This window comes from Rhipicephalus microplus, chromosome 3 (genome assembly GCF_043290135.1).
Source record: "Rhipicephalus microplus isolate Deutch F79 chromosome 3, USDA_Rmic, whole genome shotgun sequence".
Lineage (NCBI taxonomy): Eukaryota > Metazoa > Arthropoda > Arachnida > Ixodida > Ixodidae > Rhipicephalus > Rhipicephalus microplus.
Genome location: NC_134702.1, coordinates 127,439,345 through 127,456,643, shown reverse-complemented (window position 1 = coordinate 127,456,643; position 17,299 = coordinate 127,439,345). Strand labels below are relative to the sequence as shown.

At 45.3% G+C, this 17,299-nt stretch overlaps 1 protein-coding gene across 1 annotated transcript in view; it reads left to right on the top strand.

The window, feature by feature from the left end:
- LOC142802642 (uncharacterized) overlaps positions 1 to 8,100 on the top strand; it is a 78,089-nt gene extending 69,989 nt beyond the window's left edge. The window contains exons 8-9 of the mRNA XM_075887627.1: positions 1,483 to 1,611; positions 6,735 to 8,100. Of these exons, the coding sequence (XP_075743742.1) occupies positions 1,483 to 1,611; positions 6,735 to 7,070 (465 nt within the window). The 3' untranslated portion in view covers positions 7,071 to 8,100. The remainder of the gene's footprint in view (positions 1 to 1,482; positions 1,612 to 6,734) is intronic.
- The last annotated feature ends 9,199 nt before the right edge of the window (positions 8,101 to 17,299 follow it).

The following is a 17,299-nucleotide window of genomic DNA, read 5'->3' as shown; positions in this document are numbered from 1 at the left end:
CATCGTAACTTTGGCCCAGGCAATAAAGTAGCCGCTTTTCCATTTTTTTTGCACGAAAAGCCTTAGTTTCTTCCTTATGGAACACATAAATATTAACGGGTGCTTTATTATTTATCAAGATGAGGAAAGAAAAGCAGCTTTTTTAGCTCTTGCCCCCAAAATGTATACTTGGTGGAGTTCACAGCAGCTACGAGCAGTGTTTCATGAGTAAAATACAGCCTTGTTAAGAGTATTATAAATTACAAGTACGAGATAAATCACAAAAAAGGGAATAATCGGCAGCATTGGAATGTTTTTTCATTGAAATAGAATAATAAGTGCAAAGTTTACAACTCAGAAAGTTTACAACTTAGAAAGCGCTAAACTTACAAAGTTTACAACTTAGAAAGCGCTGAATCTCCTCTTCATAAGTGAAATCTGAAGAACACCCCGCAATTTTCAAGAAAAATAAACCTCGCAAACACAGATCCCTAGTTATACGTAAATCCTTTTTTGAATTGCGAGAACAAAATGATATCACACTGAAATTTAGGGACGCATCAAAGTCCTAGTTCACACAAGGAATATTGTACGCATGATGCTATCATGCTATAATGCAGCGTGCTGAAGAACCCTCTAGGGGCATGAATGAGAGCAAATTTTCAACACGAACACAGGAAACAGAGAAATCCGGAGCGTGCCCAGTAAAAAAAAAAACAGAATAAGAAGGGCAGGGCGGGAGAGCACCACAAGGAAGGATCGTGCCTCCGTCTTGTAATTATTACGTCTGCACAGCTGAAAGTTCTGATAAAAGGCGTCCATGTGTAGCACAGCGGACGTCAACCACAACCACCGTTCTATCTTCTGACTGTTATCACGCGATACCAGGGCTTCAGTGACACGGGTACCGAGTTTATCTATCGGAGTGGTTGTCTCCGCTTCGATTTCACACTAGTATCTTTTTGAACTGACACGCTACGCTGCAGCTTCTGTAGTCGCTAAGCACGGCTACTGAAGACGCTAAGCGTTCTGAAATCCAGTGCTTGAAGCCATGCACTCAGAAGTGCCCCCGTTTGCTCTAAGCGCACAGGGTGTTCTTTTTATTGATTGATATGTGCGGTTTAACGTCCCAAAACCACTATATGATTATGAGAGACGCCGTAGTGGAGGGCTCCAGGAATTTCGACCACCTGGGGTTCTTTAACGTGCACCCAAATCTGAGCACACGGGCGTACAACATTTCCGCCTCCATCGGAAATGCAGCCGCCGCAGCCGGGATTCGAACCCGCGACCTGCGGGTCAGCAGCCGAGTACCTTAGCCACTAGATCACCACGGCGGGGCAGGGTGTTCTTTTTTTTAAGTACAAACTACATGAATGTTATTGCAGTTCGCAGCACTGATGACTGGAGGGATATTTTCATTGGGCATTGATGAATTGCTATAACGATACCATGTCGGGCTTAACTGCGACTTTTAATTACCTCTATATTTTTACATTGCAGACATTAGGCCACGAGTTCATGCACGCATTTGACGTGGGACACTTGCGCAAAGATTTCTGGGAGTCTAAAGAGGTGAAAAACGAATACACGAGGAGAGCGCTCTGCTTGCGGAGATCGCATAGATCAGTTGTAAGCATTTTTACCTCTTTTATATGCTTTTACACCATCATACGCAAACATAGGATGTTCCAACTATCGCGCAGCGCGATCTGAAAACAATGTAACGGGGTTACGCAGAGAAAGCATGGAACATACCGCACTGTACCTACTACAAAGTTTTTGCCAAGGGTGTTTCAATAATTAGTCGTTATTATGCATGTACTTGCATGAATACTTGTCTAAATATTATAATGTCATTGAGTCATATGTAGGCATATTCAAATGACACCTAACTGCGCTGTTTTATTAATGCAACAAATATTTAGTTTTATTTATTCAGATACCCTCTATACGAAAACGGTAGTGTTGGATAATGAATGATTAGAGTTTGTGACGATGACAGCAGGGTGGTAGCTGGTGATGTCATCGGTACGCAATAGTGAGTGTTCGATATGTTGGTCTGGCAGAACGACACCCAGACTTCGAAATTATGGTCGACGCGAGAAGAAACGTAACAGGGTGACATTAGAGGTTTTTTGTCTGTCCGGTATTCCGGTAACGCAAAGGATGGACGTATTACTGTATAGCGTGTCCCGTAGCTGCCACCACGCCATGCAGCGCCCTGTATAGATGAAAGGAGACAACTAATAAACACGTGGTTTCACACCTCTGAGATTCCGGGAGCATAACTGACTAAGCCTACAACAATGGTTGCTTCAGTAAATTTCTTGAAAACATTGCCAAATCGACACAAATACTTCACTGTCGAAGACTAACCCCTGTTTTCTAGAACATCCCTTCACTCAAGCTTCACCTTCACTTGAGAAAACCAGTGGAAGCGCCATCTCTAGGCACGGCAATTCACTGCATATCAGAGATAACCTGCTGCGATTCCTCAGGATCCGCACGTCATTTTCAGCTGAGTGCTGGCGCAGTAGTCAACTCTGTCAAGTGAAGGAAGAAAGTGGAGTCGAGGACAGTTTGTGAATACGGGGATAAGGTGATGAATCTCAAGCAAGTGAAAGCATCTACTGGAAGCTATCGAGCTACAAAGCGCGCGAAGGCCACTCGATAGATTCGAGGTCGAAAGCAATCGATTTCAGCGGCGCACCCATGTCTTACAGGAAAAAAAAAACACTCGGTACACGCTCAGTATTTTTTGTGTAGTGGTGGGCTGGAGTGACTAAAAACGTTTATTAATATTGATGATTTTATTTCAGGATTGCGTGTCGTGCTTATTTTTTTCCCCGTTGAGAAAGTAGGCTCGCGAAATCTGACAAATGCATGTAACTGCTTCCAACCTACAAAAAAGAGCATCACGCTGAAGTGAGCTTACCGCTAGCAAGAACTTTGCGCGCTTCCGTTGCCAGTGATATTGTTGCACTCTTCACAAAAAAAAAAAACGGAACCAGACGCAACAACATGCATAGCATTTTACACGAAGTCTTCCCACTCTGTTGTACTGCACTATTGATATCCACACCTCCAGGCCAACTGTTGCCATTGATAATGTAACCAAGTCACTGTCCTTATTACAGGTGGCATTAAAAGAACAAAAAGACGTGTTTCTTATGCTGGCGAGTGGTACAGTGGGTGAATCATTTTTTCACATTCCTTCATACAGGCTACCTCCCAGTGAGCATAGTTTCGGACGTTGTTTCTTGATGCGCCCTCGAATCTAGTCACCTTTATTTACTTCATATTTCATGAGATGTCTCATTATCTTGCAAATATTTAGGAATCACTACGCGTCAAGAAGAAGCGGCCTCAAACATGCTCAATGTGAGGCAGAAAGTGAAAAAAAAAATGGTGTGCACCGCGCAGTAAATGATCGAGTTCGAATAGCTCAATTGTTAATTAAAAGTTTACGAGGTCGTGCTTTATTGAAAACATTATGAGCAAAGTGTTTTCATCTTTCTTTGTTAGTTTGATGGTGGAATTTTGAAAAAGCGGAGCAAAATAAAAATTGTCTTTGTTTTACGAACTTCAAAAGCAACCTTCCCTTGATACTGCACTTACTTTATCTAAAATTCTACTTTAATGCATACATTTAAACATGTAGCAAATTCCCCATATCAGACAGAAGCGAGGGCCCTGGAACAGAAGACGTGCTAGAAAACTACGGAACGAGTCCTCTGGTCCATCTTGGGTGTTTACACAACAAACAGACAAAATTCTTTGTTGTACTACTTACGTTACCGATTACACACAGGACGAAGTGAAAGCTGTTGCACGTGCTTCACGTTCTTTGCCATCAGCTACAAACAAAAAGGGTTATACCATAGGATACCTTCCACTAGACGGTGCCACATTTTTCATGCTGAAAGCCACCTTCCCTGTGAGCACTTCGGAGCTGCTAATAAATGCGGCACTCATTTCGTTTCTGGCTTGCTCGAAGTTTTTAATTCTTGACACTCAGCAGTAAAAGGATTTAGCGGATCGAACATAGCCCCTACTGACAGTGTGGTTGCTACATTTCAGAAGTTGAAGGGTCATACACAGATTTGTACCAGAACACTTAGATTCGTGTTGGCAAGAGAGAGTGTCGTGCGTTCATTTTCAGGAAACCATGATGTGCGGCAACATGAAATGTGGTACATCGACGAAACGTCAGATTGCCGCTTGAAAGCAGCTAATAGTATACAATCCCACGCTAGCGCTACAAATCGGTGAATTAAAGGGCGTGTTATCAGAGCATCTGATTTTGATGGCCTCGGTGACACTACACAATACTTTCCTTCTTTTTTTTCGCAATTTCGCTGGCCGCACGTATAAGACAACGAGATTTACAAGACAACTCGAAAATCACCTGAATATTCAATGCTTGGAAGCAAATGGGGATACGCCAGGCTGTGCACCGGAACATACGGGCACGATTTACGAAGGCATTCCAGTGTCAGAGCTTCAAAAGCACGAGGTTTTCGGCAGTGTATCAAGCGATAAGCTGTTATACAGTCAATAGAGAAAGATACTGTCCGTATATTTGTTAACGTGCAGCAAACTTCAGTTTGGTGGAACGCTCCATCCAGGCCTCTTTGGCCTTGTACGACACTTCGCGTGTGCTGGACAAGCTGCTGCTGTCCCTGTCCGCATAAGCTGACCAGTGCCGACTCTCTAGAAGAAGGCAGAGGTTGTGGATGGAATTGACGCCCTGTGCGTCAGGGCATTCATTCCCTCGTCCAATAGTACGATTTGATGCAGGTCAATAAAGTTTCTAGAGGAGGCTCATTGTGTTAGATGATCGATATTTAGCATGTAGGCGCAAGCAAATGAGTTAGTTTGCACTTACCGTCAAACGAAAATATCTGATATGTACAATGCAAGATCACGAGCATATGTCTAACGGCATGGTCAGTAGTAGTAGGTCGTAGCGCAGTAGCTTAGTGTTGGTGTGTCGTGTGGGTAGGATATTTCTTCAATTGGTGCCCTTGGGGTCATTTTTCAGGCAACTGCATGAACGGGGTGATTTCCAAGTTTAGATTCACGTCCAGGTGTGCAGACGATATACACTGAACTTTGTGCTTGAAGCGACACAGGAGACATGATATTTTTCGTATGCGCTGCCACAAGTCTCAGTGATGACACAGCAAGCGACCTGTGAGTCTATCAATATTGCTACAGAATCATCAGGTGACAATGTCGTAGAGCGTGCAATTGCCATTATGGGAGGTATGGCTTATGCCTAATCACTACACGTCATTCGAAGGGTGACGGATGCCAAAAAGGCACCTGTGTTTTCGGTCACCTGTAAACACATCACTGGCTTCTCTGAGTATCATAGCACTGCAGTGTAGAAGACTTGCACGCCTGTGGTGTCATCAACAAAATGTATGTCATAATCTGAATACGGGTACATCGATGACCTGCATGGCTGTGGGGATTCATGTTGCGTTGAATCGGAGCCACTTTAATTACAGCGCCAAGACGAGCAGCAAGTTTATGTCATGATGCCTCATTAGGTTTTCCAAGAATTGCGTTGCCAAGACAAAAAAGAATGACCCATCCCTGATGCGTCTGCTTCGGGCACTGGAGCTGAGTTTTGCTGGGCCTCGAGTTGTTAGTTTAATTAAAGCATTGTGGACATATGTTGAAGGAAGTATTGCGCAGGTGCCCCTGGAAGTAAGCCAATAACCACCCTAAACTCCATCTATAAAAGGATGCTCATATTTTCGGTTCGGGCTGGTGTAAAATTATGTAAGGAACGGGATAAGTGAGCCGAAAACACATTAGTGCTTGTACCAAACGGAGGACATCCTTCTTACAGATACCTCTCCTACGATTGGTGATGCCGTGAAGCATGTGTGTAACTTGTGTTGCAGCCGAGTCACAGGGCGTGCAGCTTGCGAAGCCCGAAGTACGAGTGTTCGAAGCTAACTTGGAAGCTGCTTTGTGTGCTGAAGATAATGTGCCCTACTTTATTCTAGCTGGTCGGATGTAAAGTTATCTAGTAGTACCTGAAGTCTGGTACTTGTGACAAATTTCTATGCGTTTTATGGCTTTCTCTAGAGTGCCTTGTCACTGGCTTTTGGAGTGTCCGGAAGCCCAGTGCGTCATGGCGTTAGCGTAAGAGGCATATATCTGAACGTGCGAATGTTTCAAGAAGTAGGACGACTTCCGTAGGTCCACTGCTGAGATTCTCACGAGGAATGTTATTCGACCATGACAATGCTAATAGAGATTCCGTTTGTTTTGCGGAAACGACGGGTTGTGGATTTTTTTTTTTCAACTGAAGCATCCAGAGAAGGCATTCAAAATGGTGCTTCAACATCCGTCTCATGAACAGAACAAGCATGTGCGGATGTGCAAAGGAATTACATACCTGCCAGATTTCTCGACTCCGCGACAGCGCAAGGCAAAAATACTTTCACGAGACTTCATCAGTGCAGGAGTGTTTTTTTATCATGGTGCAGGCAGCTCTCGAAAAGTGCGTCCGTCGCGGTATGCTATCGAGTGGCGAAGCAGTGCACGATCTTCGTTTCGAGGGGGAGAGCCGCTCTTGCACTCAATTCCTTGCTTGTGCCAGTATTAATTCAGAATAAAGGTGCACTTAGTTCTAGAATAACGTCGATCATGCCAAATCGCCTTCTTGGTTGTATGTTGAGCAGCGCTTCACTAAATAACCTTATAAATATGCAATGTGACTGTTTTCGCAGCTAACTGCAGGTGGCCAAGAAGCGTTGAATAATACTTTGGACTCGGAGAACCTAGCTGACTTTGTGGGAACCAAGCTTGCTTATGCCGCCTACGATTCGTTGCCGGAAGAGGATAAGAGGGTTAAGCTTGCTGGCTTTATTGCGTCATCTGGTCAGCTGTTCTTCATGAACTATTGCGTGGGATGGTGCGCCCGGTATGCCAGTCTACCGAAGCGCTACTCACCCTACCGTTCACGGTGTATAGTGCCACTGATGAACATGCCTGAATTCGCCCGTGCATTTGGCTGTGATGCAGGGACACCGATGAATCCTAATAACAGGTGTACTTTTTGGTAGTGCATGAGCATCGACGATATGTGTCTATATGTATTAAATCAAACTTGAAAAGTAATTGAGATGCTGAGAATGAGTAAGTGATGAAGGGTGAAGAATTTGTGAACTTCAGCTCTTGGACGGACCGTCATGACTGGGCGGAGTCAACGCTTTTGCTTGGGTTGTTATCATCCGTGCATTTGTATACTTTTCTTCATTCAACCAAAATCCGGCAAAATAGCCTGACCCGTCAGTTTCCTCATATTACAGGCCTTGTTATTGAGATATATAACACAAACGTACCAGCCTTTCGAATTAAAATAAACGCTGACCGAAACCGTATACTCCATGCAGGATGTCCTGAATTTACAGACCTTTTCGCGCGCATTGGGCTGTGCGGCAGGAACACTGATGGATTCAGATGAAAATTACACGCTTCGGTAGCGCACAACGCGTTTGAATTTTGATGTTTAGCCAAGTTGTATGTGGTTCTCTTCCACGTTTTAGGCCGAATAGACTAATAATGACTTTAGGTTACAACGAAGCTCTGAAAAATAGCAGGATGTGTGGTACAGTGATTGAAGTAGTTTGCAAAAAAAGTTGTTTCTTCTAAAAACTGCAATTGCTCATTGCTGCCTTAGAAAAAAAATACGCACCCCCCAAAGAACAGCAGGGCATCTGCCAATAAGGTAGCAATGGGGGCTAGTTGGTACCCTCCAGCGTATCACAAGCATGAGGGCATCTGCCCTGGATCTACGAAGGAGAGTTGTGATTCATGTTTTCTGTTGCAGCCTATGTAATCTTTCTCGTTGTGCGTAAATGTCTTGCATAAAACCAATTATAGATCTTCTTTATTAGATGAAATGATATTTTCCGATTAACGAAGATGTCACAATTTCCGAGTTACTGTGGCAGGCAGTCCAAGTCACCGGCTTACAATGAGCGTCGATGACTTGTGTTTGTATAATAAAATAAGACTGGAAAAGTAATTGACATCTTGAAAATGAGTGTGTGTTATTGCCCGGAGCATTTTTGCCAATCAGCGCTTGAACGGATAGCCATAGGTGTATGTAGGATGGACGTTTTAGTTTAGCTGTAATCAATCATACCCTCCTAGTGCTTCTTTACATTAGTCATAGCAGATGCAGCTAAAAGCTTCATACCACTAAACTCCCTTCAAACAGTATACTCCGCTTACCACCAAATAAAACAGGGTTTGTTATTCAGATATGGTGCACAAACGTACCAGCGTTTTGAATAAAGTCGAGGCCTGACTGAAACCGTAGACGCTATAGATGCAGGATTTCTCGAAATAGAAGAAACTCGTACTTCTGAGCACAAATTGAAGAACTGGGATAAAAACAACGTTCGTCCATAGGTGCACTTTAGTTTTGTTTTTTATCCAAATTGACTGTGGACTGATGTCATGGTGACATATTATGCTCAAGTGTTCAAATCGTTGATGGTCTTTTTTTTTCGTTTTATGAATGCTCCATGGAGTAATTTATTTTAGCAAAGAGTGTGTTTGCTGCCATGACAGTTGACCACAACAGCTTTGTAACTATGTTTGAGGTAGTTTATCTGAGTTTTGCAGCGAAAGCCATTATCTGATCACAACAACAGCGAGGTACGTAGTTGTGAACCGCCCCTGGCGTCCATAACGCCATCAGAAAAATAAGAAAATATTGGCAGATCCCACATGCAGTCGGAATCGATGATATGCCAATCACGAATGAGAAATATTGATATGTCACTTTAAAATCAGCACAACGTTACGAGGTTGAGGTAAATGACGCCGTACATGACTTCCGTGTTATGATTATCATGTTGGGATGTGCCGTTTACCTTCCTCATCTATTCACGTCACGTGATACAAAATTTAGTATATGTTGAGCTAGTGAAACGGCCGCGAGCACGCATGTGCGTGGTATGCTTTCATGTTCTTACACGACACGCGTGTCAGGAATATCATCTTTGCACCAGTCATGTATTTCGTCGTTCATTGACGTCACGTAACACCGAATTTGGTATATGTGGAGCTTGCAAAATGACCGGGAGCGCATCATGAAGGGCCCAGGCGTCGGCCCAATATACTCCAATGTAGCGTTGACGCGCGCGCACGCTGGGCACAGCGACGCTAAGTTAGCAAAATGCGAGCACGCCAGGCGTGCTCGCGTTTTGCTAACTTAGCGTCGCGAGACGCCAGGCGTGACCAGCGTCCGTCGGCGCGGCCCGATGGCAACCGTCGTGAAATGCGACATGCTGCATTTCACGCCGATTCGTTACCCAGACAACACTGCGTCTCCCTCTTTTCGTGATGGAAGGACGCCGTGCGCGCTGAAATGCGCATGCTTCAAAGCAACGCAGCGTGGCACGCGCCTGCGAGTATATGGCAGGACTGCAGACACCATGGTGTCTGACGTGGCACGCGCCTGCGTGACGCGACGCAATGAACGCTTGCGAGCAAGCGCACCACGTGACGCCGAAGTGTATTAGCGCCTTGACTTTGGCGTGTAGTCATGTTCTAACAGGACACGCATCTCATGATTATCACGTTTCACCAGTCACGTACTTTCGTGGTTCATTGGCGTCACGTAATACCGAATTTCGCATATGTGAAGCTAGCGAAACAGCCGCTATCGCATCATCAGTGTGGCATGTACTCTTGTTACATGACAGGCATCTCTTGTTTATTATGTTTGCACCACTATCATACCTTCGGCAATCTTTCACGTCCCGTAATACCAAATTTGGTATAAGTGAAGCAAGTGAAACGGCCGCCAGCGCATCATGAGCGTGGCTTGTACTCATGTTGTTACATGACACGCATCTCATTATTATCAAGTTTGCACCTTTCGCATACCTTCGTCATTCATTCACGTATTGTAATAACAAATTTGGTATATGTATCCCAATTGAAACGGCCGCGAGCGCATAATGAACGTGGCATCTAGTCACATTGTTACATGACACGCATCTCATGATTTTCATGTTAGGGTCTCTCGCTTGTGTTCGCCATGCAATCATGCCCTACCATACCAGTTTTGCAGCATGCCATGTGAACAAAACCACCGCGAGAGCTGCAAGACCTCGAAATGTAAATCATGATATACATAACATGCATGTCATGATTTTCATGTTATGACTAATCAAATATGATCTGCACACAGTCATGTTATGCCACACTAAGTGTGATATATATGCCATTATCGAAACGGCCAGGAGAGACAAATGTCGTAGGGGGCTAGATAAATAGATGGATAGATAGATACGCTCGAAGTCGTCGAAGCTCGCTATGAAATGCTTCGCATTTATTAATAATATTGTAAAGCAGCGTTTGGGCCACGGGACACTTCCTTTACTCGCCGAGACTCTGCCCCACAATACCGGTCAGGCTCGTGATGATGAGCATATATATATATATGAGAAAACGACAGCTATGACTATTGCACATGCTAATCCCCCCCCCCTCACGCGAGCGGCCAGCCCGGCCGCGTTTTAGGAAACAAAGCGTCAAGCGAAATACTTCATGCGTGCTACACGGACAACCTCCTAACCACGACATTGACGATCCGAAGAAAGCAACAAAGCTCGGTGAGAGTGACACGATAGTTAACAGTTGACGTTTATTCATTGATTATATAGGCTACATTGAAGAAAGACCGTAGCTTGTCGCACAATTCTTACGAATGGGCAACAGTTTATCCCAAAGTTTGAAGGATACATCGCGATGACGATTGTCATAGCCTTGCTTGCGATCTTCCCTTACTGACGTCTGTAATAAGGCGAGCTTGTTGCCGACATTCCTCAAGCCCTGATATGAAATGATCTGATATGGCTGCCGAGATATCAGTTAGAACATTCAAGATTGAGACGTCGATGGTGAGTGTCGTGGAACGGCCATCACGAGTTAGAAAAAAAATTGCCCGCAGCTTCCCTCAGGGGAACACTGAGGAGGATGCGGAGCATATAATTGGTTAACGGGGTGTTAAAGTGCGACTTACTTGGGTCGATGGCTAAATTGGTTAACGTGGTTGTGAAATGGGGTGTTAAATTGCGACTTACTTGGGTCGATGGCTAAATTGGTTAACGTGGTTGTAGGAGGGGGTGTTAAATGAGTGAACACGTACACACGTATGCGAAAGGACGGCGCTGGTCGAAGGGACGTCGATCATTGTGTTTGTGGATTCGTTGGAATTCATTTCACCGCGACCTTGGACGTCGACGCGCCGTACAAACCAACCGACGAGCGGCAACTGAGCGAGCGAGCGCCGACCTTGAGTATATATACAGCGATACAGCGTGACGGCGCATGCACTGTCAGCTGTTGAATGTTCTCGAAGGAGAAGCGCGCGCGCGGCACAGATGGCGACGTCGCGACGGCGCATGCGCTGTCAGCTGTCGAATGTTCTCGAAGGAGAAGCGCGCGCGGCACAGATGGTGGGCGACGGCGCGACGGCGCATGCGCGCGCGTCAGCTGTCGAATGTTCGAGAAGCGGTGCGGACGGCGCGGACGGCGCACTACAAGGCGCGAGTATAAGATGCTTCCGCATCTAAAAGTTGCCTGTAATTTCTTGAACAGCGATGCTACGGACAAACACCACTGAAGGCAATATTGAATGCCAGTTGTTCGGTGCGATATACATCAAAAGCATGTCTGTTAGTGTACAATGAAGTCTCTGAGTCATGCCATTATATAGGAGGTGGTAGAATGACGGCGTACTACGTACTGCGGGATAGGTTGTGAGCAGGTTTTTGATGATGTTGGACAAGAACGTCTTGCCACGATCACTCAGGAGGACGCGAGGTGCACCGTCTTGCAATACAATGACATTGGCTAAAAACTGGTTGCACCTGAAGCAGAACGTGTGCGTAGTGGAGCAGTTTCTGTGTACTTTGTGAGGTAATCGAAAGCAGTCACAATACAACCATCATCAATACAATACATCAGTAGCCGCTAGGTTGGATAATGTGTGGGGTGACGAAGTGCCCTGCCATCGTGACGAGCAATCACCAGACGTACTCGGCAATAGAGTGGTAGGGAGGCAGCGAGAGAGAGCGCCTGCATTTTGGTGTTTTTCACCATTTTTTATATGACATCAAAATATTACTCTTTCAGAGGGAGCACCCAATGATTCAGGCGACCAGACAAAGTTTTTCAGAGATGCTAGCAAGCATAAGGTTTGATGGTCTGTTACAATTGTGCTGTGGCGTCCGTAAAGATGTGGTCGAAGTTTCTGTATGACCCGAAACACAGCGTGACACTTCTGCTCAGTTACCGAGTAGTTTTGTTTAGCAGCAGTGAGAACATGACTTGCGTACGCAATAACTCTCTCTCGTGAAGTGGCATCGCGCTGTGGAAGAACTGCACCTATTTCATGGCCCCTCGCGTCGGTGTGCAGACATGTCAATGCGTTCTCGGCGAAGTGACACAGAACAGGGTCGAATATGTTAAAACATGCTTCAGTGCTTTAAAGGAATCCTCGCAGTCGTCGTTCAAGCGAAGGCACATCCTGATGTCAGCAGCTTGTGCAGTAGCGACGCCATGGTAGCAAAATGACTGATAAAGCGGTGGAGGTATAGTGGCCAGGCCCAGAAAACTTCGTGTTTCCGATTTTCTGCTCAAGGGAAACACATAACGGAAGCAAGCTTGCCAGGATCCGAACAAAAGCCATTTTTGCCGAAAAGGTAGCGCAACACCTTCAAGTGCTTGTGGGCAAAATGGTATTTATTATAGTTTAGCTGGATTCCTGCGTTGCACGTCTTAAATTTGTGCAAACCATCGAGATGCCGAAGAACAGAAGAGGAGAAAATAACGATGTCATCTAGATAACAGAGCCATCTTTGTCACCTAAGGCCACCTATAACTGTGTCTATCATGCGTTCGAACGTGGTAGGAGCATTACATAAACCAAACGATATGACGTTGAATTCATACGGCTCATCTGATGTTGAATTTATTGATTGATTGATATGTGGGGTTTAACGTCCCGAAACCACCATATGTTTATGAGAGACGCCATGGTGGAAGGCTCCGGAAATTTAGACCACCTGGGGTTCTTGAACGTGCACCCAAATCTGACCACACGGGCCTCATTCATTTCCGCCTCCATCGGAAATGCAGCCACCACAGCCGGGATTCAAACCCGCAACCTGCGGGTCAGCAGCACAGTACCTTAGCCACTAGACCACCGCGGCGGGGCATAACAAATAACGGGCTCATCTGACGTTGCAAAGGAAGTATTAAAGACGATAGTGTTTCTTGGGGACCTTCGACGGAAAAAAAAAATTGGTCTGTCTGTCTGTCTGTCTGTCTGTCTGCCTGCCTGTCTCTCTGTCTGTCTGTCTGTGTGTCTGTCTGTCTGTTTGTGCGATTGTCAATTAAAAAAGCAATTCTTGTGCCTATCTGAAGTGCCACAAGAACGCTTCGATGTTATCAATGTCTGCCTTTATACTAGAAAAGGCACTCACAAGTAACTCTTAGTATTTGCGAATAACCAGACTGTAAGTTAAAACTGGGGAAAAATGACAGCATATCCACAGAGTGAAGGATGATGAGTGGAGCGACGCGTCATTGCGTCCATCCTTGTTTTCATCCATCCGTCCGACCAGCCAGCCGTGCGTGCGTGCGTCTATGCGTCCAGTCACCTGTCCATCCATGCGGCCGTTCGTTCATGCGTCTGTCTGCCTTTCCGTCCGTCCAATCGTCCATCTGTCTGTCCATCCGTCCATCTAGTGAATACTTCATGTACTGCCATCTCGCATCTTTTCATCACGTATTCATCATATACAAGCACCGTCATTCAGAGGACACTCTAAAGACTAAACGAGTGGGGATTTCTATGACGACATGAGACGTTTGACACACGGCATAATGAGTTTCGCCCCTGAAATTCAGCGCCTTGTAGAGAGGCAAGTGCGTCGGCGATTCGTGGCATCGGGTACACGTCTTAGTGTGTGGCAGTAAGTGCTCAATAATTAACGCAGAATCGCACTGAACAGCCCTTCTTCCGGACCAGCACTATTGGTGATAACCATGAGCTGTACAAAGGCCGGATAACATCTCATTTAAACATATCACTAACGTTGTCCTTGACAAGGTTAGTGAAGACAGTCGATATGGGTGGTGACACACAGTTGTATTGCCTTCACTTTCAATGCGATGCACGGTGAGAGAACTATGGCCGAAAAGCCTGGAATTGACATGAAATGAAGCGCTGTGTTCCTTAAGTATACCCAAGTGTTTTTGCTTTTGCGCATCTTTGAGATTTGAATTTATTGCGCCTGCTAAAGCAGCCATTTTAACATAGTCATCATTACTTATAAAGGAAGATGGCGAGTCTGTTTCAAAGGGCACCAAAAAGTGGTTTGGTATCTGTATAGACAACCAACGGCCGTAACTAATATTGTCCTAATGAAAGTGCACCGGGCTAGGAGGACTAGTAGTTCCTCCATAGATGTAGCGTCCACACGGTCCTAGGAACATATCACCAGTAATTATCTTGTCCGATGTCAGGGTCGAAATATTGTCATTTTTTGATGGAATAAAACAGTCATCAGCAGTGATGATGCGCTGGCTACGAACAATGTTATCAGACGAATGCACCGTATTGGCCATGCGAATGACCCTTTAACGGAAATAATTCATGGCTGAAGCTGAGGCGTAATAATTTGATTGATATGTGGGGTTTAACGTCCCAAAACCACTATATGATTATGAGAGACGCCGTAGTGGAGGGCTCCGAAAATTTCGACCACCTGGGGTTCTTTAACGTGCACCCAAATCTGAGCACACGGACCTACAACATTTCCGCCTCCATCGGAAATGCAGCCGCCGCAGCCGGAATTCGAACCCGCGCCCTGCGGGTCAGCAGCCGAGTACCTTAGCCACTAGACCACCGCGGCGGGGCGAAGCTGAGGCGTAAATGTTCCATCTTAAAATGAGTGCAGTAGTACACAAAGACAGAACGAGGAACTGTATGTGGTGAAGTAGGCCCTCAATAAAGACTCGTGCGGTGAAAACACCAGATGCCAGCACAAAAACCGCATTAGCACGGCGAAAGTAGATCGGTGGGCGTTACGGAGAAGTTTGATGCAGTCCGGAAAATGAAGCTTTCATTCTGAAGCCGCACTGGGCAACGAGGAATGGCACATAGACAATATGAAGTCACTGCGCGAAGAACGGAAAGTACCAGCTGCATCGAAATGCTGTGGATATAGTGAGCTACGCTGGTAAACTTAGTATGAACAGCTATGTTATGGAACACAGCCAAACTCAATATAGCTGCGCCTTTCATATTGTTAGCGTTGATGGTATAATCTTTATATGTGGCCACGAATTTGGCAGTATTAGCAAATCAGTCAAGGTGAACGCCAGGCATTCAAAGAGAGAGGCGTTGCCCAGGGGGCAAGAACATTCAGTGAAGGCTGCATTGTTGACCAATGCAGCGGTGATTGCTGTGAAGGTGATGCTGGTGCAGCAACCTGGGAGTACGTGGGCACTGGAATGGTATGAAGGCTCAGGACTTGCTCACAGATCATGTATGCTAGTTCCTTTCTCATAATGTTGCGGATTGTACCTGCAGAAGGCGTCGGAAGGCGCTCAAAATAAGACGAGATAGCTGGTAGATGCAGCTTCTCGCGGATAATAAACCATATAAACGCACACAGCTCACTGTCATGCATTGGGCTGAGATTAGCTGCGTCAGGTTACAAACAATTAAGCTGACGGCTATTGAGTCGTTGACACATACTGGTGATATCCGCGACTATGGTGAAATTATTCTCCCCTAGAGCGTTGAATGCTATGGCGCCTAATATGCCCTTGAGCAGGATGTGAACGTGGTCATGCTTCACCATCGAGCGGTCGACGCAGCAGCATAGGGCAAAGACATCTTCAATGTATAAAACGTAGGACTCGCCGGAATGCTGGACCCGCTAAGGAAGCTTCAGTTTTGCTATTCGCGCAAACAGAAGGGTTCACAAAGATCCGACGGAGCAGCGGAATCCAGCTGATGGTTGAAAAACAAAGTCTTGGCAACCCCTGTCAGATGGAGTGACACGCGTGACAGTTTCACAGAATCATGTCAATGATTAGGCGAACTCATGTAGTTGTACTCCTCCAACAAGTCTCTATCGTCTTTACCGCGAAGGCCGGTGAACGCAGAGGGATCTTTTTGAGGGGTGGTGACAGTGCAAGAAGTTTTGACCACGGGAGCAGGCCGCGTGGGTGGAGACGTGTTGTAGTGCTCGTCTTGGGACATGACCGTGGGTTGATTGTTTAGATGGTAACCCTATTGAAGTTTCAGGAATCATTTGTAGTTGTGGCTGACGAAGAATTACTGGAGAAAAAGGACAAAGAGACCGAGTAGCGTTCTCCACCACTTGTAAAGCAGCATTTAGAGAAGAGTAAAAAGTTGCACAGTAGCACACACCCATGCTGAAGATTGGCCAAGAACCGGGTAGCTTTGATAAAAAATTTTAAGTATATGATTAAATGTCGTCCAGTTAAATGAATAATACTACCATAATAAGCAGAAATTTATAATATAAATAAGCAGAATAAATAATAAATAAGCAGAATAGAATAAGCAGAATAAACGCAATTTAGAAAATAGAGTGAGTTTGCCCAACAATATAACTCTCCTTGAACATTTATAAACTCCGCCCGGGCATCGGCAACCTTCTCGTCACTGTGGCCCACGGACAAGGCCCCAAACTAAAGCACATTCGGTACATTAAGATCTTGTCTAGGCAGTTGGAAAATGGTACCTAAAGTATTATTACGCAACGTAGAACATCTTTTGCAGGAAATTTGATAATGTTCCGTTGTCTCATGTACGCCGTAATAATAAAAGTTAATAGAAGCCGCCAGACCAGCTCTGTGCATATAAAGTTTAGGATATGGAGTCTGACAACGCAGTATAGTGATTGCAAGTTCAAGACTTCTTGGTTGACAAAATTTGCTGCTGCCACTATAAATCCACAAACTTTCTATTCTCATCTGCCTACCCAATTTTCTCTCTCCCCTCACCCGCTTGACTTCTCTGGCACTCGAGTCAGTGACCCTTAATGACGAGCAGTGATCCTGCCTACGCGCTACGTGCCCGGCCCATGTCCATTTATGTTTGTAGATTTCATTATGATATGCCCTGACCCACTATGCTCTTTTCTTATCTTTTAAGGTTACGCCGACCACTTTCCTTTCCATAGCTCTCGGCGTCGTCTTCTATTTACGATGACCACTCTTTGTA